This window comes from Scomber japonicus, chromosome 3 (assembly GCF_027409825.1).
Source record: "Scomber japonicus isolate fScoJap1 chromosome 3, fScoJap1.pri, whole genome shotgun sequence".
In the NCBI taxonomy this organism is placed as follows: domain Eukaryota; kingdom Metazoa; phylum Chordata; class Actinopteri; order Scombriformes; family Scombridae; genus Scomber; species Scomber japonicus.
Window position 1 is genome coordinate 29,005,274 of NC_070580.1, and position 25,209 is coordinate 29,030,482.

General features: G+C 39.5%; 1 protein-coding gene across 1 annotated transcript in view; it reads left to right on the top strand.

The window, feature by feature from the left end:
• The window catches only part of ephb2b (eph receptor B2b), a 124,191-nt gene extending 113,032 nt beyond the window's left edge, over positions 1–11,159 (top strand). The window contains exons 12-16 of the mRNA XM_053315213.1: positions 3,610–3,825; positions 4,360–4,509; positions 5,711–5,904; positions 6,764–6,919; positions 10,511–11,159. Coding sequence (XP_053171188.1) covers positions 3,610–3,825; positions 4,360–4,509; positions 5,711–5,904; positions 6,764–6,919; positions 10,511–10,619 — 825 coding nt within the window. The 3' untranslated portion in view covers positions 10,620–11,159. The remainder of the gene's footprint in view (positions 1–3,609; positions 3,826–4,359; positions 4,510–5,710; positions 5,905–6,763; positions 6,920–10,510) is intronic.
• Positions 11,160–25,209: the final 14,050 nt, after the last annotated feature.

A 25,209-nucleotide genomic window follows, 5' to 3' on the forward strand; every position in this document is an offset into this window, starting at 1 on the left:
AAAGTCTTCTTGATGTCAAATTGATCACACCTAACAATGCTAACACTGTAGCTGCTGATGTTAGCGTCACAGATTGTGGGCACCGGCTGTGGGCACCGGCTGCTTCACAACCCAAATTGGAGGTCTCAGTTGAAAAGTTTAATAGGCGTTTCTGACAACTGCCAGTAGTTACTGCACCGACCTAACATTACCTGCTAGATGCCTGTATGAAACTGACACGAGGCGATCACATTTCTGTACAAAAAGGCTCTGTTGGTCTTTAATGAACAGTAAAAGACACAGTACAAGACACCTTTTATCTTTTCATCAACATCAAAAATCACTTTTTTCAGTCATCTTTGGCCAAGCATAAATGTACAGACCCTGTCATGCAGAGAGCATGTTATTAACCAGAGAAGAGACAAGATTTCCTCTTTTCTGTTGTGTGGCCAACTCAGAATTAACATTAATTAACTACATTCTGTTGCCTGTCATTAAGGCTGTGAAATCAGTAGCTGTCAGTTTAAACTTTCTCCGAAGAGAAAGCAGGGCTCTTTTGATTTGAAAATTTCACTCTTTAAAAAAAACCCCAAAAAGAACAATGAATCATTTTATAGTAGGATGTAACTTTGGTCATTTAGACACTATCTCTGACAAACAAACATCCATATCTCTGATGCACATAGACACACACATATCAGAACATGATCATGAAATCAGAAATGAAGTTCATGCAGCAACAGAAGAGGGCTCTCCTGCATGCACACAGTCTTTGTTCAATAATTAGACTCATACACAGTAATCTTAGTTCAAGTGATCATTTTTGTTATAATAGCGCTCACAGTGTTACAGTGTTCTCACCTCTATGCAATCACAGTCAGTTTTTTTATGATTACCTATAGAATAACAAGGTCTTGCTTGCTACTCTACTGAATACAGGAGTTGTATTGTTCTTTGATGTTTGCTTTGCGTTTGTTTTGTATTCTCTCCACATTTACTCCACTGCTGATTATGCAGTGCTGTCTATGGATGCATAAAGAGATCTCATAACCCGACCCCCCACCCCCATCGGCTCCCTGACAAGAAATATGCAGCGTTCACAAGTTCATGGAATTTTTAATTTTCATAATCAAACCAGAGAAGGATATTACAGAGAACCATCTATGGGCTCCCATTTACGACCCGCATAAATAATTCAAATGCTTTGCGAGACTTTAAATGAGATGTCCAATGTTTAAAAATGAAGTTGGCCATGTGATGAAATGCCACACAGCCCTTCATCGACTGTCTCGGGATGTTAGTGAAATGAAAACATGTTTTTGGCTAATATCACTTTTTTTCTATGCTTTCATCTTGCCTAATTGCTTTCTTTGCATTACTGGAATGAATAGAAAAGGAAATTTTCTGATTTATTGAAATTGGGGATGTTTGATCTCAGCCAAGAAAAAGGCTTATTTTTACAAAAGCTTTAAGTGATGTAATGGGAACTCACTATTTGAAGTGACACAGCAAGTATGTGAGTGTAAGTAAGAATACCAAATTATAATGAACCTTTAGCCATTATCTTTCCTGAAGTTAAAAAAAGGATGTTGTGCTTTGTTACACAATATGCAAACACTGCAATGTTGATGTTTTTGGATACAAATTTGTAGAGAATGATGCATGCAGTAAATAATAACCATTTAGTTCAATGTTAAAGTATTGAAGACATATTATTTAATATTCTCTATTTTTTAACCAACCAACTGTAATTCCCACCAGTTTAATACCATAACAACCCTTAGTCAGTTTAAGCTTGCTACTGCCAGACTACATCAAAAACATCCTCAAGAAACAAAAAACATGCAAGCTCCTGTCAGCACAGAGCTCAGACTGGGTTCAGAGTCTTTATTTGCATTCTGCCTCTGACCTCTAAGACACAAAGCATCAGCTGTTTTTTGGAATTTGATCTTGTGGTGAAGGGTGTTTGTGTATATGTAGATGTTTGCTAAACATATTTGACAGCACATTGTATTCAAAACAACAGTGAACCTCTGTGGCACCTCACAGTGACAGTTTATGACAACAATTGCTGACAGTGTCAAAGCCTGTGAACATGGATTGTGTCTTCACTGAGGGGAGAGCTGGGTGGTTGTTTAAAATGGTCACTGCAGCCTGTACTGAGGCGACTGCTGAATGATTGTCTGCCCTGCTGCTCCTGCAGAAAAACCTGCAAGGTGGAGAGAGAGAAAGAGGGGTGATTTTCTGGATTCGACCACAAGTAGAGAAAGTAAAGAGAATTTTTTTTTTACATAAATCACAGTGGACCTTGAGTCAAACATTTCTATAAATTCCTGGATATTTCTTCAAGCTAACCTGACCCTAAAGACTTTGGAGGAATCTTTCCAATTAAATTATATGCAAACACAGCACACAGATTAGGTGGCAATGTGTATTTGTGAGAAAGGTTTCATGAATAATGCATTCTGCTTAATTGCTGTGGTACACGAGGAGGAGCAGCTTGACATGAGGAGAAGCATCCGCTTGGCTAATGAGCAGAAAAGTGTTTGAAAGAGAAATAGGCTAGTAGAGCAGTCATGCAGACAGTTAATATGGCTGCGCTCTGGGCCCTGCTTGCCTGCCCTTCCAACTCCCTCTTTTGGCCTTTCCGTCTGTCCACACCCAGCCCCGCGCTCCCATGCGCCATTCTCTGGAATCTTCTGTTCTCTTGGCGTCGTGGTGGGTGGTGGAGAGAGTGCAGGTGTGCGCAGTTGGAGGCACAGCTGCACCACTGCTCCAGACGCTCCCCATGCATGGGGTAAAGCCCTTTACCAAACCGTGGAGGGGAACAGCTGTAGACAGCCAGCCAGTCCCAGCTTAGCCTGTCCCAGCCCTGTAGAGACCATTTGAGCCCAATGCAAACCTTTCTGTTAGTGTCCTGCAGGGCTTTTTCATAGAAACTAATACTTCAAAGTTACTTTTCCATATGAAATTCATATGGGTTGGGTTTCAAGTAGATTGGAACTGAAATGATAATAATGATGAGAATTGAGATTTTACTAAAAGGAGTCAAGTGGGAATCAGTTTTGTATTATTAATGGCACATTTTATTAATATGGGGTGCATGGCTGATGAGTTCCATCAACCAACCTTTGCAAGACAGAAAATCATAAAATATTACTGAGCCAAACGAAAAAACTTTTTAGGATATTTCATCTCAAAGACGCTATTTGTAGAATTTTAATGTGATCGTAGCATCTTTAAGATTCTGTTTGAAAAATGTTTTGTTTTTAGAAAAATGAAACAATTCCTCACAAAACTGGTACAGTCTGTGTTGCTTTCATCCCTTCAGTCCTGTCTTTTTTGCATCCTAACACTAATGCAGCACACTAACAAAAAAATATTGTAAGACAGTGAAAGGTTGAAAAAACAACAAGCACCAAAAAACCCACATTTGATAGACAGGGCGGTTCTTGAGTCTATTATCCTTTTGGATCTTTGGTTGAAATTCGAATATTGAAATCCATCCTGACAGGCTGAGTAAGTGCTGATGATAAATTATTGACAGGCGACCCAGAGTTTCTAGGAACACCTCCTATTTCTGAAACACTCCATGCACTTTAACTGAAACACAATATGTCTTCTTTACAGCAAAATGACGGGCAGTTCACTGTGATCCAGCTTGTTGGTATGCTACGAGGCATTGCTTCAGGCATGAAGTACCTCGCCGACATGAACTACGTGCACCGTGACCTTGCTGCCCGCAACATCCTGGTCAACAGCAACCTTGTGTGCAAGGTGTCAGACTTCGGCCTCTCGCGCTTCCTGGAGGATGACACATCAGACCCCACTTACACTAGTGCCCTGGTGAGAAACATTCAAATCCTCCTGCCAGCATACATGAGACTCACTCAGTCAACGTGGGTCAATCTTTACAAATAAATGATTTTTACATAATGTAGAAAGGAATACTGGGTATAATTGGGCAAGGTTTTACCATACATGAAAAAATAAAAGGTAGAATGTTTTATACAATTTAACTTCTGTGATGTTATTTTATGTGTTAGAATTTGCCCAACACTATCTGAACTGCCAAATTGACAATCCAGTTCTTCAAAGGTTTTATTTAACCCAGGTCTGACGTACACACTACAGCGCACTCCCACATTCTTCTCCCTATCAAGACAAACATCACCCCTTCACCTGTTCTTCCCTTCCTCCTCATCCAGTATTTCATATACCACACTTCACTCCCAGGGGTTTTGTTATATCCACCTGCCAGTTTGGATTACCGCCTGCATTGTTACAGTGAACGTTGTTTCTCTCTGGAGCCAGGACACTGTGACGGTTGGGTTTCGGTCTCGCTTCCCTCACTGAGGTTTGTGCCCTTTGTGTTTGCAGGGAGGGAAGATCCCTATCCGATGGACTGCCCCCGAAGCTATCCAGTACAGGAAGTTCACCTCTGCCAGTGATGTGTGGAGCTACGGGATCGTCATGTGGGAAGTCATGTCTTACGGAGAGAGGCCTTACTGGGACATGACTAATCAAGATGTATGTATTTAACTGATATATTGTCATTATTATAATTGCTTTTTATTTTTTGTAATTTTCATCCTGAAGCATCTCGCTTTTGAAAGTGTATCATTACACCCAGCCACTTCTACTTCCAGAGTTTCATTACAGCCTCAAAACCCTCAGAGATGCATTTTGTCATTGTATCTGCTTTCCCTTAGCTAAACAGCGGCTTTCACACATGGGTTTTATATGAAAATTCCCCCACACTCACCACAGAGACATAATCAGATCATTTGAAATGCACGGCAGTGCTCACTGGACAAATTCTGCTCTTGACTGGATCCTCCATTTCCTATCTCCCTCTGGGTAGTGGAGGAGAGAGCAAATTATGGGGAGAGAGATAATGAAAATAGTTTCAAATTGAAAGTGAGAACACTAATGTGCTAAGAGGGACTGAGGACCTCAACAGTTATCTTATTAGCAGCTCCAGATAGTGTTTCTGCTCCATCGGGGTCCTCGTTTGGAGGTCTCATGAATGAGATTAATCTGGGTCTGAATGGGGCTTCTTTAATGGCCCTGATAATGAGCAGGGGATTGTGCGTCCTCGTCAGAAGTGTCCTCCGGGTTGTTCCGGTCTGTTAATCGTGCACCACCTCAGTGTGCCCCCCGACCATCATCATCACTGGCCTAAGTCAGCCATATCTTTAAAGTGGCTTTATGGAGAGCAAGTGTTAAATACTCTGTAAAGGCCAGAAGTGAGGTCACCACTGGCAGAGTGCAGGTGGAAATGTGAAGTTGGTGGAATAAGGTTTATGTTCTCAGTGACCTAACTGATGTTTAAAAACTCTTCATATGCGGAACTAATGTGGTGATTTGTACACAAATATCTTTATACATTTATGTTTAAGCAATAACCATAATTTAACAGATTTGACTCTCAGGCAGTAAAACACAGTAATGGCTTCAACAGTTGTTTTCACCACATGGTGAGAGGCACAGATGCCCTTGTTATGTGTTCATCAGAGGAGACAACATTAATGCCCACATTTACTTCATATCAATGAGATGGTTGTGAAAGTCACTTCAGTTGAGGATATCATCTAAAAACTCATTCGTTAACATTTACTATGCATCCACGGCATCTATACATCAGATCATTCACTCTCCTTTTTCCATCAATCCAAATCCTCCTTTTAGAGCCTCTGCAACCCTTAAAGATCTGTGTCTCCCCCTGCAGGTCATCAATGCCATAGAGCAGGACTACCGACTGCCCCCACCCATGGACTGTCCCAGTGCGCTGCACCAGCTAATGTTGGACTGTTGGCAGAAGGAACGCAACAACCGGCCCAAGTTCAGCCAGATCGTGAACAACCTCGACAAGATGATCCGCAATCCCAACACGCTAAAGGCCATGACCCCATTATCTTCAGGGTGAGTGGTAGGAAGGATGATCAGATTTGTTTTATGTGATTTACTTGTGTTTGCAATGTTTGTCAGAAGGTGAATCAGTCTTTTTCTTCTCTGTGTTGTGTTTTTCACTCTCTATGCGGTATCTGCATGTGTGTTTTTTCCATGCGGTATCAACGTATCATCTCTGTAGGCGTCCCACATGACAGACCTTTGGTTTAAGCATCATCTCACATTGATGTGGATAACATCTAGGGCAATATAATGCATCTGATTTTCTCTCTACGTAAAAGGCTTTCCGCTTTCTAACAGGAAATTCATGCTCCTTCTTCAGTGCCACCCGTGGCACAGTTCATTTTTGCCGAACACAGTGTCTCTTGTTTCTCCTGGCGCCGAGTGGTTATGTAAATTAAAGCCTTTTGGTTTGATATATCAAATCCTTCCCACGAATGCTTTAGGCGAATCCTGGATTGAAGGAGTTGTGCAATTTTCATAACAAAACATTTTGAAGTGTTTCTGCTCTGGGTGTTAGTTTCCTTCGAGAGCCAGAGTTTACTGATTTCCATTATCCCCGTCTGTACTTTCATTTGTGGTCGAGTGCGGAACCGGGGGCCAGATTTTCCACAGACACTGAGTGGATATATTGGCTCCCTGAAGCCTATCACTTCATTTGGAAAATACACTTTATGAGAGATCAGTTTGGAAAATATTGGTTCATGGATAAGGGCAGTGGTATTCTCTTAAGTTCTGTCTAGCCTTTTGAAAATGTAATGTAATAATTCATGTTTGAATCATACGCAGGTGGTCTGAACTGACTATGATGTTACAACTGTCTCTTTGTATTATCATTATTCTCAATGAATCCTGCTTGTGTCCCCCTCAGTGTTCATCTCCCTCTCCTGGACCGCAGTATCCCAGACTTCTCCAGCTTCAGCACTGTGGACGAGTGGCTGGATGCCATCAAGATGGGCCAGTACAAAGACAACTTTGCCAACGCCGACTTCTCCACTTTTGATGTGGTGTCCCAGATGACCATGGAGTAAGTGCTGATAATTCTTGTCATTCAGTGTGTGATAAGCAGAAGGAAAATTATTGCTAGAGGCAGGTTTATTAAATCCCTAAAACCTGAACAAGCACCAGACTCTGCCTCTGGCGTGTTATAAAAGACGCTTGCTGCACGCACTGCATGTAATTAACAGATCATAATATTTCATTTACAAGGCTGAGCAGTGGGCACAATGGCTTGAAGCCATAACAGTGCCCTTTATTCTCTGCCATGTGTTCAGCAGACCTCTCTTTGACCTCCATTTACCAACTGAGAAGAAACACTGGAATATGGTGTTAGTTAGGAGAAAAATCATCCTACCATACAAGATATAATCATGTTAAGAATGCCACCTCTAGAGCAAAAGATAAAAATAATTTCCTGTCCACGGTAAAAAAAAAGTATCACAAGTCAAAGATTAACCCGCTGAGATCTTTAATTTCTTTGAACAAAACAGGTGGTTGTGTGTAATCCAATAAGTGTGATTAATGTTTATTATAGCAGCTTTTCCGACCTTTTTTCTCAAATCACCAGCCAGCACGGAGACGGAGGTGGAGTTCAGACGCATGTTCCAGTTCGAACAAATTCCTTACGGTGTTTATAATCCACAACAAAAAAAATAGGAACTACTGTGTCATGGCCTCATGTTTTTTTTAGACTCTTTGTGTTCTCTTGGTTTCCAGTGTGTGTTCAGTTGGTTTTGCTTATTTATATTTGGGTTTTATAAGTGTGTTTTCTGGGTTTTGATTTTCAGTTTGCTCTGACTTTTCCTTGTGTGCTTCTCCTCACACCTGCATTAAATTTTCCTCATTAGCCCTGCCTGTGCTCCTTGTGTCTTCCCTAGCCAATCAGCTCCCAGCCTGCCCTTGTGTTGTGCCACCTGTTCTCTGTTGTTTGATTAGTTTGGTTTGTATTTAAGGCTACTTTCGCACCGCAGTTAAAAGTGACCTGAATCTGATTTATTCGCTCAAATGTGACCCATATCTGATTTGTTTCTGACAATGTGAACAGCACAAGTAGCATTGAATCTGACATTTCCAAATCCGATTCAGGCCACTTTCAAATGTGGCACTGAATCGGATACATATCAGATTTTTTTTTTTAATGCAACCGCAATCTGAACAGTCAGGACTTTGACGTTATTCTGGAGCAACACACAGTTAATGCTTGGCATAAAGACATCATTAAAGTATTAATTTTCTTTCTCCTCTTCCTCCTTTTTAACATCACCCACTCACAAATTTGCCACACACTGTTTTTAATATTAGACCATAAGTGAGACTACCAGTAACTTCACCAGCTGTTGCTGTTGCCATGTTGACTTCTGTAAACACCGTTCTGTGCGTGACGTTATTAATGATCAACAGAGCATGCGGGTCACTCCAGGAGGCCACATTTAAAAGTGTAATATGAACAGCCAAACAAAAAATCGGATTTGAGCAATAAATGGGAATTGAGCATTAAGGCCTGCGGTGTGAAGTAGCCTAAGTCTTTCTGTTCAGTCTTTGTTGGATCCTTTGTCAGGTCTTGTCTCGATTTGTCCAGATTGTCTAGTTCGAGTCAGTCTTTGTCAGTTCCTGTCTAGTTTCCGTCTGCTCCCGTCAGTTCTGGAAATAAAACCCTTTTATACAGCCCTGCCTTTGGTCTCTGCATTTGGGTCCTACTGCTCCGCTTTTCGTGACATACTGTCCTTCTAAATATAACTGAAAACAGCAGGAAGCTTCACAGTAGATGCCTGTGTGTGTGTGTGTGTGTGTGTGTGCGTTTGAGGCAATATAGATGTGAATTCAAACCATCAATGCAATCCTACGCTATAAAGTTTTCTAATAATGGTCTTCTTCATTTCTTTCTTTATTGTTTTTTATTCCTATGTGACGAAAGGGTTATTGGTCTAACTAAACTTTACTTCATGAATCAATGGTGGTCAAGACACTTTGCTGGCTTTCAATACTAAATCCCTCCATCATGTAGGCCTCACTTCCTTTTTTTTAAATATATATATTCTTTTTATTGGTTTTTCAAATTTGTGAACAAGTAAAAAGACAACAGGAGACAGGTAAATAAGTAGCACAGTAGCACATACAGAGTAAAGAAAAAAGTCAGTTCTCATCTTCCAGGTACAGATGATAAGTTATAGTTTCTGTAGGAAGGAGTGCAATGGTTCCCAGATCCTCCAAAATTTGTCAGATTTGCGATTAAGTCATGAGTCAGTTTTTCAAGAGGAATGGGAGCAGAGATCTGCCATATCCACATGTCGACTGTAGGGACCTGAGGAGTTGGCCACCGCAGCAAGATACATTTTTTAGCCAGAAACAAAAGAATCCCTAATAGAGATTTGGTGTCCGTGTCCAAAACATTTTCTGGAGCATAGTTTAAAAGACAGAAAGAAGGAGTCAGTAAAAACTGTTTGGCCTCACTTCCTTTTGATAGGGATTCAGTATCCTGCGAGCCTCTACTGAGTAGTCTGACCAGCAGTGGACAAAAATGCATATATCAAACTCATGTATGAATACATTGCCATTTTGAGGCCTCAAATTTTGCAATTTGACGGTCACCATCTTGGATTTTTGAAGCTATAAGTGACCATAGGTGGAGCTGACCCTAGTGCTAGGTGCTAGCTTGGTAAGCACTGTGCAATTACAGTCCATTGTTTATTGTGATAATGCTAATGCAAATTTGCTGTAGTGAAAAATAGGCCTATAACCATTCAAATAAAATGTACTTACCGGAAGAACTGAACAGCGGACTCCTTAAAGGGTCTTTTATCACAGCCAAGACTTTTTTTGGTGACCAAAATGTTATTTAACATATGTCATACTTCCATACAATTGTACTTCTTTTTGCAACCAGTAGGGTCGACCCCTGCTGGCCATTAGAGAGAATGTAAGTTTATGGCATTTCTGCATTGGCTTCATCTTTCAGACCAGGAGCTACCTGCTTGATCAAATTGAATAAACTAAATTGACTTAATACTGAGATTCAGCATTAGGAGAGAGGAATATCATTGTTTTATGGATCGGTTTCTGTGCAACAAAGATTGAATAAATACAGTGTTTATGAGCTGATGCCACTGCCTTGTTATAAAGAGAAACTTGCTGTTTATTTGTACGTTTTGTTTACAACAATTCAACTTCTGCAATAATTATTGTCTACAAAAGTCTTGGGTGTTGTGAATTTGAAATTCTTAGCGTTTGTTTTGGGGAGTATGAGATGGGTGGGGTTTACCACACCAGTCAGGAAGTTTGTCACAGAAAAACACACTAAACTGGCATTCAGGCATTTTTCTGTGATTATACAGTACAAGCTTTCTGTTCTTCAAGATGGATGAAGACGCAGCTGTTTCTCAGCATAATGTTCCATGCATGTGTTGCTTACTGTCATCTCTGTTTTCATATATCCTCTCAGCTGTTATCTGCTTCTACATGCTATGTTGTGACATACAGTGTTTTGTTGTTTCCAATGTCTGACTTTTAAACTAATGCCATGCCATCATTTTTTAATATTTTTTAGACAGATAGGGAGATGGATTGTGTTCATAGTCTGTGGTAACGTCAGTCTAACATCTGCTTCTGCCTCTCATCACAGAGACATCTTGAGGGTTGGTGTGACGTTAGCAGGCCATCAAAAGAAGATCCTCAACAGCGTCCAGATGATGCGGGCACAGATGAACCAGATCCAGTCAGTGGAGGTTTGACCCTCCCGAGCGGAGCAGAGGGAAAAAAGACGGTCAGGATGCAGGGCTCTGGGTGCGGAGGATGGAGTGGATGTTTTTTCGCGTGACAGTGTGTCTGGTCTTCCCACCAGACTACCATTCATCCCCCGTTCCCCTCTCCACTTCCCTCTCTCTTCCTCTTGTCCCCTCACCCTAACGCTCCCTCCATCCTTGGGATCAGCTGTGGAGAGTTCTGGAAACAAAGTCCATGTAATGAGGCATCAGGCAGCCCACAGCCAACCCACTTTTGGAGCCAGAAACATGGGAGGTTAGACGTGACCAGCAACACATTTTTCAATCTTCCACCAATTTTCATTTGATGCTGAACATTTATTTTTTGGTTTGTTTGTTCTGATAATTTTGTAAAGAATTTTTTAAAGAAAAAAAAAAAGAAAAACTGAGAAAAGGCAAGGAGTTTATCTAAATTTATAGATGATATAAGGTTGTACACTAGAAGAACTGAGTAGGAAAGCTACCCTTTAAAAGGGCAAAAAAAAAAAGGAAAAAAAAATAAAGAAAACAAGGAAGAGTTGAGGAGACGAGGCCATCCTCAACAAGGTGTGGATATTGTCTTTGTCGTTTTTAATTTTGAACATCATGAGGAAACACAGTGTACTCTGTGGCAAACTGCAGAGGAACTGAAGGACTCGACTTGCACTCCCAACTGTTTCACCAGGACAGAAAAATAAAATAAAATAAAAAAATAAAAAAACCATGAGATGGTTTTGGCATAGACTGATGTCAAAAACATTCAGACTGACAATTCACACCGTGAAATCAACACTCAAGAAAAAGAAAAACCTTTTTTTTTTTTTCTCATTGCAAGTAATTTTCTATATTGTGTGAAATTTTGTGATGAAGATTTCCTCTCACCATGCTTCCTCTCACTATAGACAAATGATTATTTTGTTTCCACAGTGAAATATTCACAGCCTGCCAAATAGAACTCTTCCCTTCTCTCACCACAGTCATGATCCTGTACTGTACATATCAGATGCACTTGACCTGCCATAACGTGATGACTCCGAAACAATGACTCAGTTCAAATGCAGAAGAATACAATACAACAAGGAGGATTGCAGTTGTTTCCACCATTGGTTTCTTTCCTTATTTTGTGGGGAAAAAAAGAAAAAAAAAGCTTGGGGAAAAATGTAAACCAACTTCCCACATAGATTCAGACAAAAAAGAATCAAGTTCTACTGTTTACATCAGAGTACACATACAAACAGTGTCTCCCGTTTTAGCATCCTCCCACATATTTTTCATCTCCGATGCCGTCTGTGCACACATGCACAAGTTGCACATGCACACCACGTGCACAAAGCAGTCGCTCCTGAAGCGTTGGGTCTCGTGTTTGATAGCATGCTGAGTGAGTGGTTAATTTCACAGTGCTTTGATTTGCTGCAATTACTAGAAGTCTGTTTGGTAAGAGCTTGGATTTGACACACGTTAGGGAGTATAATGTGGCTGCATTATATTCTGTGTTTCTTCTTCTTCCAGTTTTTTCTTTTTTGACAAGACGTTTTTATGTTTAAGTATTAAAAGTTTTGATACCACACTTGGTTACTTTACACACATACAGTCATGAATAGGCTTTACAATCAGGCGTTTGTTGAATTGAAAACAAAAATGCAATGTGTTATATTATTTCAATCTCTGTATGGATATTATTGAACTGTTATTATTATTATTATTATTATTATTATTACTTTTAGATTTTTTTTCTGCACTGAGTCTACTGTTTGACTCCAACAAACACTCTGGATCTTCCATCAATGCTTTTAATTTTTTTTTGAATCATGTTGGTGCACAAAACCATGTAGATAAACAGGATTTCCCTGTGACAGGTTTTGATTTAATCTTATAGACAGTATATACATTAATTGTATGGTTTCCTGTGAAAAACACTGTCTCATGAGTACGGAGCTGTCAACCATTGTTTGTGTTGTCGTAGGTAACCTGGTGTAAGGTTGATGAGGGTGGAGGAGGAGGGATGGAGTTTGTAGCAACGTCGTGATTCCCCTGAGATGGCGAATCAGGCTGGAGTTCATGTATACAGCCAGTAAATGATATCAGCAGTGCAGAGCTCCCACTGGGCTCCGCTCCGAGACCTGACAGCCAGACATGAGCGTCCAGCTGTGAGCAATCGGTCAGATGTGTCCGGTCACAGCGGGGCGGCCGCACCCCGATCACAGCCACTCTGTCCAGGCACTGATTCCCTCTCTCTGTCCCTTGATCACATACATGCCTGTCAGCCACCTGTCTGCCGCTCCCACTGATCTCCAAACAGTCAGCTTTCAACAGTTGTCTGGTCTCGTCTTAGCGACTTTCAAAGCATCAACAGCGGCAGGCGAACTGACACTCATCAGTGGGGCAGTTGTTTTATATCTTGTCCTGATGCTGCATGCCACTGAGCATGTGAGAGATATAAAAAAAAAAAAGTTTCCTCCAGACTGGACAATGCTTCCATGTTCGCTTGTACCAAACACACATCCTCACATCATGATGATGAGTTTTTGTGGTGTCACTACAGACAGCTTTAGCACCAAAGCCCCAGTTAAAGAAAGTGAGAAACCTCAGTTAGTTCCTCGGCCCTCCTACCTGTCATTATCCCCTGGCTGTCCAGCGAATTTAGGCCCAGGAGTGGAGGGATTTTTTACTCTCTTTCTGCTCTATAATCCTCTCCTTTGGTTATTTTCATCTGCAGTGGAACACATCAGAATGAATATTTCCTTGGACGCTTTTATAACATATGAAACTGGAGTAGGAGAATCATGAGCTGTTAGTCATAACTGCAAAAGCGAGTGAGAGGGGATGCTGTGACCTAAATGCCACTGATGCCAACATGCAGTTTGCTTTTCAGCCGAGCTTTAGACTGTCTTCCTTTTCCATTTCTTAATAGTTACCAGCTCATCAGTTTCATTTAGGCTATATGACTTTGCATGGTAAGGCCAATATTCAGTCATCAGGAAAAATACTTAATGTTTTTCAAGAAGTACATTTAAAGTATACACAAAGCTGTGCAGTTTTTTCTCCAGCCCCATTAAAGCTCATTTAGATGCTTCACTGTGGACGCTGCCAAGACTTTGAGCTATTAATCAAGCAATTATCCCTGAACTACGGTTCAAGAAACTACTAACCCTTCAGGAGGAGTTCGACGAAAAAGCTCCTCTTAGTGGCAAGAAAATACGGATCGTATGGAGCATAAAATCAACTTCAGCACTACTCTATATCTAGCAGTAAGTACATCTGCCCGCCCCGGTTAAAAGGTTTTGTTTTCCATTTCATCTCAAGGAGTTAAAAGAAAACCCTTTTGATTGAATGTGGAGTGTTTAAAAGCACTGCATGAAGTATTTATGTGTCTAATGATTTTGAGGGCACAAAAAAAAGAGATATTGTTGCAGTTCAAGCTGAGCAGTGATCAGTGGGAGAAGAAATTGCTGCACTTATGTCAAGTGTTTCGAGTGATTTTGACATCCTTTTAAACAGTGGATTGGCTACTTACTTCACACTGGAGCTCAACTGTGGGAGAAAAGCTCTTGTGTCCAATTCTAGACTATTAAAATTGTATAGAAACCAAGTTACTAATTCATCTGGTACATTTTTATGATGGGAATATTTCTATTGTAATATATATTTTTACCCAGCATGGCGATTATTCTTTTAGCACCTCCCTAACATCAGACTGAATGTCACATTTGAGTCAAATGATTGCCCATAGTCACTGTCAATGGTTTTCACAGCAGTAATGCAGCCAGATATTATTATCATTTTAATATTTGATCATGGGGAAATTTAAATCTATTGTATGTCAAGTTAAGATTTGTGAATACAGAAAGGCATTTGTGCTATTAATTCAGTTGTTCCTTTCCCCTTTTTAAAAGCAGTTGTTCGCTACTGTCACACTTTTCAGAGACAGTATGCATTATTTAACTTAACATATGTAGTTTTATTGTAAATTTTACCGCACCAAAAATATGCCATCAGATGCCAGCTTCTGTAGTTAGATACCTTTTTTTTTCTTTTTTCTTTTACAGTTTTCCTAAGAAAATTGAAGTAGATTCCACATGGTTGTGACGCCCATGAGGCTTTCACACAATGTTTGCCAACTGCAACTTTGAGCAAAACATACTGTACTTTCTCCTCCCACATCTGTGAAGAAAAGTAAAACCACTCAGCCCTGCCCTCACCGTGTGCCAATTTTTGAAGGACAGAGGAAAACCGTAAAGTCTCAGTGTTACAGTTACATGATAGTGTGCATAAACATGAACTGTGCCAGGTTTGTACCCACTCAACTACAGTATGGTCAGAGAGGAGGTCTGCCTCCTGTTGTGGCTGACAGAAAATGGCTCCTGTTTAATGGCTACAGCACGAAGCACCAGAGCGCCCTCTACTGCTTTGGTGGTCAAATGTAGCTCGTTGAGTCGACATTTTCAGGTCCAGATAGTGTGCGGTGGGCAGAGCTCCAGGGTCCAGGACACTTCAGCAGTCTGCTGATGGACAAATACTGGCTGCTGCTCAGATCTAGCCTGTCTTTCCCCCTGTTGGACAAACTCTTTTTTTTTTTTTTTATCACTACAGCAACCCTGCCACCTGTGTCCCCTTTTATGACCCAATGTTCCCTCTGTTTTCCCCCCTCCCTGCCCCCAGGACCCCCCTACTACCATTCTGGCTGTTGGTTAGTTCAGGCGGGGGATCTCCATGTGTTTGCCCGGTCCATCAAAGCCCACATTGTAGACCAGTGCCGGTTCAGACCACTGTGACTGATGTGGGAGACCCTGTATTTCTGTATAAATGTATATTGACTGTAACCCTGTGAATGATGTAACAATTTCATTATTTGTAATATTGTCATTGGTTTATTTTCTAAAAATGGAAAGCCCAACTTGACTCTCCTCAATAAAAAAATAAGATCTGTTATAAAACACTGCTGAGTTTTTGATTACTGCTTTCTTCATTTGAATCACAAACAGACTTCTTAAAAAATATTCTGATAGTAATTTGGAGTTTGTAAATTATCAGGGTTTTATTATGTTGCGTGGAAATGGGGCCATGACTATTTCTTATTTAAAATAAGTAATGGTGGATGGTTTTTCATTGTTTTAAAGAATTAAACCATAACAAACATGAATAAGTGGCATAACTATAAAATAAAAAAATATGCTGTAACCTGCTGAATTTGTAAATAAATGAATAGATGTTCTTATTTTGCTACAACACATACAAAAAATATTTTTTAAATTAATTGATAATGATAATGATGCTTATTATTGAATATTTATATAATATGGTACCATTTTAAGTCAATTTATACCTACTATTAGCATTACCAATAGTATATGCAAACTGAGAATTACATTTACAAAAGTTTTGTAAAAAAATAAATAAATAAAATGCAAAAACAAATCAATCAGTGTTGTGGTGTTAGGTAAAGGGTTGGGGTCTGTTACATTTTCAAGCAGAATTTTTCCCAGCTCACATGCAAATTGAGAATTTACCCATACAATAATCAAATTTAATGTAAATTCTGTAAGTTTATGCAATAAAACATTTAAAAAATACTGGAAAATGGTGCATAGCTCGGTGGATTTAGCATCAAAACATGCAAGGTTAACATTTTGATTCCTCTGTGGAACATCAGTGCATTAAATACAATTTGCAAATACAAATTTCTTGAATAATGAGTACTAAATATTCATTTCACCACATTGAGCATTGCATAAAGTACACATAATATTGGACTTACCTAAAAAGCAGATGCAGTTTCTTTTTTTAAGGTCAAATTCGAACGTTTAAGCTAGCATCACTTCTCTCAGTGTATCCCCACAGTCAGACTACTTCACATTGTTCTGTGGTTTTCTGTCAGAAGTGATTTGAACCACTGTGCTGCCATCTCTCCACAGCTCAGTTTCTTGAGTGGAAGTCAGGCTCCTTTCACCTTCAGATTTTTGAAACCTCATTAGCAGCCGACGCGTGAAAGGCTGGAGACCCCAGCATGACCCGGCGGAGAAAGGCGCGTGTGTTAAAAGGTTTACTCTATGAGCAGGAGAGGAGGGGTTCAGGAGTTCATTGGCGGGGGACCCCACTGGCACAGCTTTCTACTTCTAGTCTCGACCACCCGTAAGTCTCCCACTAACCCTCTCACCTCCCCTTACACCTGGATGACTTTGGGCCCAGCACTGGCAAGCATGGGAACAAACTGGGAGAGGGTTGTCATCCGAGCCTGGAGGATCCTAATGTACAAACCGAGGGAGAAAAAAAGAGGCTGTGAAAGGGATTACAGAGAGTTACATGACTGATTATATGTCAAACAGTAGCAGGATTTAGTGTTAACGCACCTACCAGGTACCCAAAACTCTAGGAATCTAGAAATAATAATAATAACTTTATTTGTATCGCACCTTTCATGCAAAAATATGCAGCTCAAAGTGCTTTACGAGAGATTTTGCATACACCAAATTCTTCACATCAAAAAGGATATAAGATAAACATAAAAACGTAAATGTACATTAGATGGAAAATAAAACCCTTTTGATAATATTAAAGTGAAAATACGATACATAAAATGCAGACTTCAGTGGTGGTAATTTGAGACTTAATAGTTGAAACCTCAGACTTTATTTTGCCATGTGTGCACAATCTGTAAGTCGGCGTCTAGGTCACTGAAGCCATAAGCATGAGAGAGGAGGAGGGGGGTGTATTTCGGTTTTAGGTCAGGAGACAAAGATGTTTTATCATTTTTGAAATGTTGGGGTGGGGGTTAGAGGGATTTGTAAAGGTGCCTGCAGTCCCCTCCTCTGCATAGGACCCACATTTCATATCTATGGCCCTGTGTTCATGTCATTCTGTTATTCTTTGAGCCTGAAGTGTGTTATAAACAAATACAAAATAAAATCAAACAAGTTATGCTCATACTCTTTTGCAAGTTGCTTAAAGTTGATTCACTGATTTCACTTAGTACTTTTATAAAATAATTATGTATGAGCTGCATTTCTTTTATTTACAAAATGTAATTTCAGGCAATGCAGATTTGCTCTTTTCAGCTCCCTAGATGTGAATTTTAAAATGTATCCTCTGCAAAGTGTGAACGTTTTTCACCTTTTCAGAGAATTTCCACAACTTACGCAGCACTAAATAATCCCCTAGAGGAAATTAAACACGAAAAATCCCCCAAAACACAACATGTAGGCTGAGAATACTAACTATTAATGCTTCAGCAACACCCTGCAAAATCTACTGTTTGGAGGGAAATAGCAGTAATTGGTGGTAAACCAATTACTTATTTATGAAGGTTTACTGCCAGTTTTACCACTTCTGGAAAACATCTGGACCAAACAACCAAAATGAGTAACGGGATAATAATGGCCTTTTCACTTTCTAATAAAACAAAGTCAGCAGTTAGAAATGTTATTAAGTTTTTAATTGATGAAATTTAGTCCAGATGCTAAGCAGCTCCATCCCAGAAGTTAGATGGTGGATTGGTCGGTTTCAGGAATCCTTTTAATGAATTAAAAAGCAGGTAAAACGAAAAATAAAGTTGCAGGAGGATAAACACCAACCAGCGTGATTTGTTTTTTATAGCCTGTCTAATTGCAATGTTGTTCCTACAAATGCCTTATTACTGATGTACATTAATAAATGCTCATTAACATCAATATAGAAGTACCAACAATTTATAAACCATTAAATAATAAATTACAAACTTATGAATGTATAAATATTTATTATTTACCTTTAACAAATAAAAACCTATAAAGTGTGCCTGTATAAACATAGGTATACTTAAAGGGAAATGTTAGGCCAACAGCATATGTTTTTCATGTCTGACAACCATCCATCAGATTGATACCGTAGCTGTCTGTCCATGTTGCAACAAATGTCCACGTTCACCAGACAGTCTTGGAAGGTCACAGCAAATCTTCCATAATGGTGGCAGTGAGATGAAAAACTGTATGTGGCCACTGAGGACATTATAGGGCCAATGTGAGCGAGTGAGGAAGAGTTCACCGGCTCATGTTGTGTAGAAAGTCCTCCAAATGGGTCAGAACTGTCACAAGTCATTTCCATCATGTCCAGCTCAACATGATGGAGAGTGGAATTAGAATGAAATAAGACATAGCAACTCCTCCGGGCACAGAAGGAATGGATCTGCTTACCATACAATTGCCCTTAATTGGCAAGAAGCTTAAAAGTTCGACTCCAGGAGCCAGATTTTTGGAGAGTTACGAGACAGTGGCTAATGCAGCACAGACTGCTAAAAGACCCTTTGCTTGGATTGATGAATTAATGCATCCAAGAAATCTGGACATCTGGGCTTGGGCGCACGGAGAATTACATCCAACTCTAACTGGATTCAGCCTCTGCCTAACACAGCCCAGCAGGTATAGTAAATAAGAATGAAAGGTTAATATGGACCTTGCAGGGACCTTGGTTGTAAATAAAAGCCATGTTTGATCCAAACTCCACACTGTTCTGGCTTGGCAGGGGACTCGAAGTTACTTTGAAACAGAAGACGTTACTCAAGGAAAGGAGACAGCTTTGTGAATGGTGTTAATGATAAGAAAATGATAAGTTCCTCAATCACAAACTCACAGAAAAATGTGTCCTGATTCCTTAGAGTTGCACTGCAGGTATAGTGTTTATATACCTACAGAGCTAATTCTATATTGTCTTAATCACAGATTACTATGAATATTCATGTGTGAAATAATAACTCTCAGTAATAATAAGGTGTACAAATAACCACCATAACTGTCTGTAAAACACTCAGTGACACTATTACATTACTGTTACACATGTCTATGTTCTAGACAATAACTCTGGTCATCAGAAACTAATCTAGCCACAGGGTACAAACATCAAAGTGCAGATTGAACATTTTCAGTGCGATACAGAGCGACATGTGAACTCTTGGTGACTGCTTTTAGAGTCCCTGAACCTCTTCTTAATTCCTTCCACTTGAGTTACACAACCCACAGATGCCACATCGTGTCGGGCAGAACCAAAGGGGATATCTTTGCCTCTCGCAGTGAAACGCTCACTGGGTTTTAGGCTGAGCTCCATCTCTGCCTCCAGCAGCAGGAGGGTGCAAAGCATGGAGGCACACTCAATGAAAGGCTGTGGCTTAGAGGGGAAAGAGAGGCGTCTGTCTGATCTATAGGAGCCTTTAAACCAAACTGATTCTGTGTACCACATTTTGACATTTATATTTGTGTAGATTGAAAAAAACATCCCCGAACCATCTGAAAAAATATTATTCAAAAACTATTTACACACACTGTCAAACTCCATTATCTATCTATATATATGTGTAAATGTGTGTGTGTGTGTGTATATATATCTATATATATATAGATATATATATATATAGATATATATAGTTTATGATTTGAAACAAGTTTCAGTTTGTATGATTTAAATAATCTTGGGTGAGGCTTGGTTTAGATGTTTTAAAAAGAATAGATCTTGCATGACATCTAGTGGTGCACTTTATTATGTTTCCCCCATGTATTCACAAGAGACACGTTTCAGTGTAATTGCCAGTTTTTCAGGCTCAGCTCATTCAAACAATATGGTATGGGATGGCAGAGTATTAATACAACCATTCATTTTTAAACCACTGTATTTCATACAAGGAGATACAATATACAGAAGACAGGAGCAAGGAATAGAAGCATAGAGTAGGGAAGTGTAGTTGTTCATCAGCATGTGCTGCTGAGACCCAACAGTTGACAGGTTTTTGTGGCATCCAATCACCACAGCAACTGATTTCAGTGATTACATGTCCCTCTGTGGATGAATGTGTGCAAGTGAAATCACAAGCTGGAATGCAAAAAACCCGCAGACTCCAGGACCTCGACAGTTGATGGGAGCAGTGGGACTGGAAAGAAGAAATGTCATTAAAATAAAAAAAAACTCTGGCACAAGATTATTTCAATTATTTGGTTGCATTTTTTTAATAGACTTTAGGCAGCCAGTTTCTTTAGGAATTCTTGTTTAAAGAAGAAGAATTTAAAAAAGGGCTACAGTGTCACAGAAAGAAAGGGGCAATCAATAAAGTGGAGGCCACATCAGTCTGTGAACATGTGACAGGTAAAGATGAAGGTTGAGGTGAATCCTTGCCCTTGTTGCCAATAAGCAATTACTCACCAGCAGAGTATTTCAAGGTAAAGGGTTCGAAGAAGAAAAAGAAGCATGTCAAATGCTTTTCATATTCTGAAGCTTTTTTTCATTATTGAAAACATGAAAATCAATGAAAACTCTCATCTACAGGTATATAAACATTCTGTAATTTTAAGGATTCCAGAGAAATAATGTTAACAAAATGTGCTAAAATGCAAATGCTGAAACGATTAAATCAACCAGTTTAACTAAAATGCTTATTACCATAAACAGAAATTGCTGCAGATAGTGTCACACAAACTAAAATGTGAAGAAATTAGTAAAACTCAAATTGATCATTAAGATGGAGTGGAATTTAAACTAGACTACTGCTTTTGAACATTTTGCAAATAGATCCCCCACACCGTTCAATATGAATAAAGAATATGGTTATTGAAAAATCCACAAAGAGATATTCTCCTTTGTCTCCAGCAGAGGGAGCTCATAGGTCTCAGGCTGAGTGAGGGTGGAGCTGTAAAAAATGTATTGGGTGCATTTTTTTGTGCAGTGAGCCCCCTACTGATGGAGCTGGTTAAATACAACATCTCAGCAGTCCTGCATGTCTGTTTGCCCTTGGGAACAAGGACATCATTTATTTCAAATGGCCTCACAATTTACATCACACATGAGTAACTATAACAAATTAAAGATAATGAATATCCTTACTTTCTTATAACTTTTTTTGATTTTGAAGCATTGTAGATAGACACTTTAAACCTGCATTTATTAATTTGGGACTAATATGGAGAAAGCATATCGCAGGCATGTAAGCAAACGTGTTCTTATAAACACATCCAGCAGACACAGGACAACATTAGCATTCACTGGCGTCATGTTTGTGTCCACCTGATGAATGCCTGATGGAAATGTCTGGCTTTTAAGCTTGCTAAATGCTCCACTCTGTTCACCAGTTAGTAGCTAACTTTGCCTGTCAGGCGTTTATAATGGATTTATTAGAGCTTTTTTTAGATGAAAACAGCTGCCTGCTGCGACTGGTAATGACGCCGATAAGAGTGATGAGAGTTGCAGACTGTAAAACAAAATACGAGATAATAAAAACAATGAGCTTACAAAAGATGAAATGCTCCGTAGAGCAGAGAGGAAGTGCAGAGTTGATCCATTGTTCATATGAAATTGTTGTATAGAGCAGCTTTAAATTTACATATAGGCAAAGTTTTTTGTAATAGTACATCTCTGTGAGGGATATTATTGTTAGCTGCCAGCAAATCCTTTAAAAAATAACAAATCTGTCAAGCAACCATATGCTATGATGCACTTTGTAGTGGATTCTGCTGCACATTATTCTGACTATCAAATTTCATTTCATTTGTCCTCCATGCAGACATTCTGTAGATTACTCTCCATAAATGCAGCCTGTCTTGTTGAAGGAAATCCAGCAAAGTAGATCATTTACATAGTGCCTGGAGGCATTTCTCGTCTCTCTGCTGCTTTCCTGGCATCATTTAGAAAACATTTTTTAAAGTTGGTCATTTTTCTTCACTGGACACTCTGCCCAGGATCATAAAAAACATTTCAGCTTTCTTTGAACAGTGTGTCAATGTTGTTCACATTCCTGACTGAAACAGTGAAGAGCAGTGGGTCATTCTTGTTGCCCTGTGGCTTGATTTCAACTATCTTCTATAAAGCACACAACACTTAACAGTATTACTTGTTACACCCAAACACATAATTCATGTGGAGGCCAGAAATGATTATTGCTGTGCTGACTTTCAAACATGCTGCACTTGAGGCCTCATTTGGGATAAAAAAATCTACTTTGGGATGACGTGTATCATTAATCTCAGGCTTTGAGGTACAAAATATGTTTTTGTCTCATGGCAGAAATTTCAGATGCTCTGTCTGAATAGCTGACTTAGAGACACACAAACTGTTTTTGGTAAACAAGCTGTGGCCTGCAGCTGGGTCAGTCATTACCAAGTCATGCTGTGCAGCCAAACATGGTTGAAACCCGCAGAGCTGTATTTAAATTCTAGCCAAGATCCCACAGTTTCCAAACATACCTAATATGTCAGGCTGAATGTTGGTGTAATACATACAAAAATATGTCTAAAACATCTTGAATATTTCTTTTTGTTATGAGGATGCAGCATGCATGTCTTGGGTTAATAAACATATAGCATAAATGAAGAGATTGGACAATTCACAACATGTATATATGCGCTGACTGCAGTGGCGGAACTCAGTATGATAAGAGCTATAAGTGGACAGTGGAACTATAAGCATACTCAAAACATTTGACCACAGGGGGGCAGTGTTTGACAACTTGTCAGCCCACGTCACGCTCTGGAGGACAAACTCCCCTCCAAGGTCTTATCCTGTCTAGACAACTTGCAATTTTCTTCTATTTTGTGAGAGTGAGCAAAATGAGTGTGACCATTTCTACCTGAATGGTTTAAACAGACAACTTCACAGCTTGCTCATCCACTGTTGTTTTGTCCGAGCTGATGAAATTGGTCAGCAAATGAAATGAAACTGAAATTGGGCTTCAAGGAGAAAACAATAGGCATATGGGACACTAGTCAAAGCAAGCTGATAAATGTCAGCAGCCGAAGCGCAGGGTAATATCTTCTTCCCCTGCACACTCAGCTCAGATAGAGACTCTGAAGGAATATTTTCTGATGCAGTGAGGTGTGTCTTCGAGTCCCAACAGATTACTAGGTCTGTACGTAATCCAGGAAAGGTCATAACTCACCTTTAATCTCCTCCCATGTGACACTACACAAGCAGTTATCACCACATATCCACAAATGATTGATTGGAATACATCATTAACATGGCAGTGACACTGTCCTGTCTCCTCATGATTGACTACAGATGAGTGACATCATGTGATGATGTGCAGGATGTTATTTACTGACTGCTCGTAAGGCCTTGGATCTCTTCTGGATGAGTAAGTGGTACCTAGCATGTGAGCTGAATAATATTGTACACATTATTTTTATTCTCAGCGTTTCAATTTCAACTTTCGTGCACTCACATAACCCATGAGGCATAACAGAGAGCAAAACATAGTCACAAAGTCTAATGTTTTTTAAAGCTGGCAGTCACTGTACAATAGTATTAATCTTGTACATTGTGTTAAATCACTCTCAACAAGCCAAAGCATCTCACTGCTATTATTACACTGTACGGGTTAATCAAGAGATCTGAATGTAAACATGGATTCCTCAATCAAACTCACACAGTTTAAAAAAATTATCTTTTGACAGAAGCAGCATCACGTGTACAGAACTGATCACAAAACAGCTCAAACTGCAAGATATGGGACCAAAATCTCCAAAACACAATCTATCTGACAATCCAACAGCCAGATTATTGATCAGTCAAGCATATAAGAATAACAGTATACTTCAAGTTAGACCTGTTTCAATATTAATGTATTCATGTTGTTGAAGCAATTGTTATATTGAGCCTGAACATTTAAAGTTCACTTTTCAACTAATTGTAGCCCAGTTTTAACATAAATATCTTTTATTAAAAATCACCAAATTACCAAATCATTACTTATTGGATTGCTTGCTAACTAATCTATTTATCTAACTAACTATAAGACACCCTTTAGAATGATTATTGTTTTAACGTTAACATTTAATAATATTAATAAATGAACTAATGATGATCAGTCATAAAGTAAGCAATGTCTGAGTTACCCGATTGTAAAACACCCCTTTTGGCTGGTGTAAATCTTTTCTAATAGCAGTTTTAAGAGTTGGCAATCCATTGATAAATACTGTAGTTGTTAATAAAGGTTTTGGTCCAAATCCTCTGCAGGATTTTGCACAACCTGGCAACCCAAAGTTATTCTCCTGATTGATTGAAACTTCTGATTCCAAATATGTACAAATAAATCTTGTTTTAAAGTTTTGCATTACTTTTAATGCTCTGAAAAACAATCTTTGTACTTTAATCTATGAAAACCGGGAATATTTTCTTTTTAAATGTGATTTTCTGTGTGCTGTTGCGCTGAACGCCACCCACCTGGTACTCCAACTAGGTTAAAACAAACAATATTTGTTTCTACCAGGGACTGCTTCTTTCATAGAGCTGGAATAAACAGCAAGTGGAGTCCATCCATCACACTCTTGAGGGCAGAATGACAACTGAGTCGAGGGGGCGAGGAGTGGAGAGGAGGATGATAGATTGAATTGCTTTGACTAATACGGGCAGAGGGAGACGTTTCACGGTAGCTGTCTTCTCTACCCTCGCTATCCTGCTGCCTCCACATCACTGGTTCAATCCATCTCACACTCAGATTTCTCAATACCCCCTACTCACTCACATGCACTCACTCACATACGCAACACACATGCACTGCAGATTCTGGTTAGGCTGTGACACACTGACATTTGCCAGGCAGGAAGGTGTTGTGAATGATAAGGGAGGCATGAGT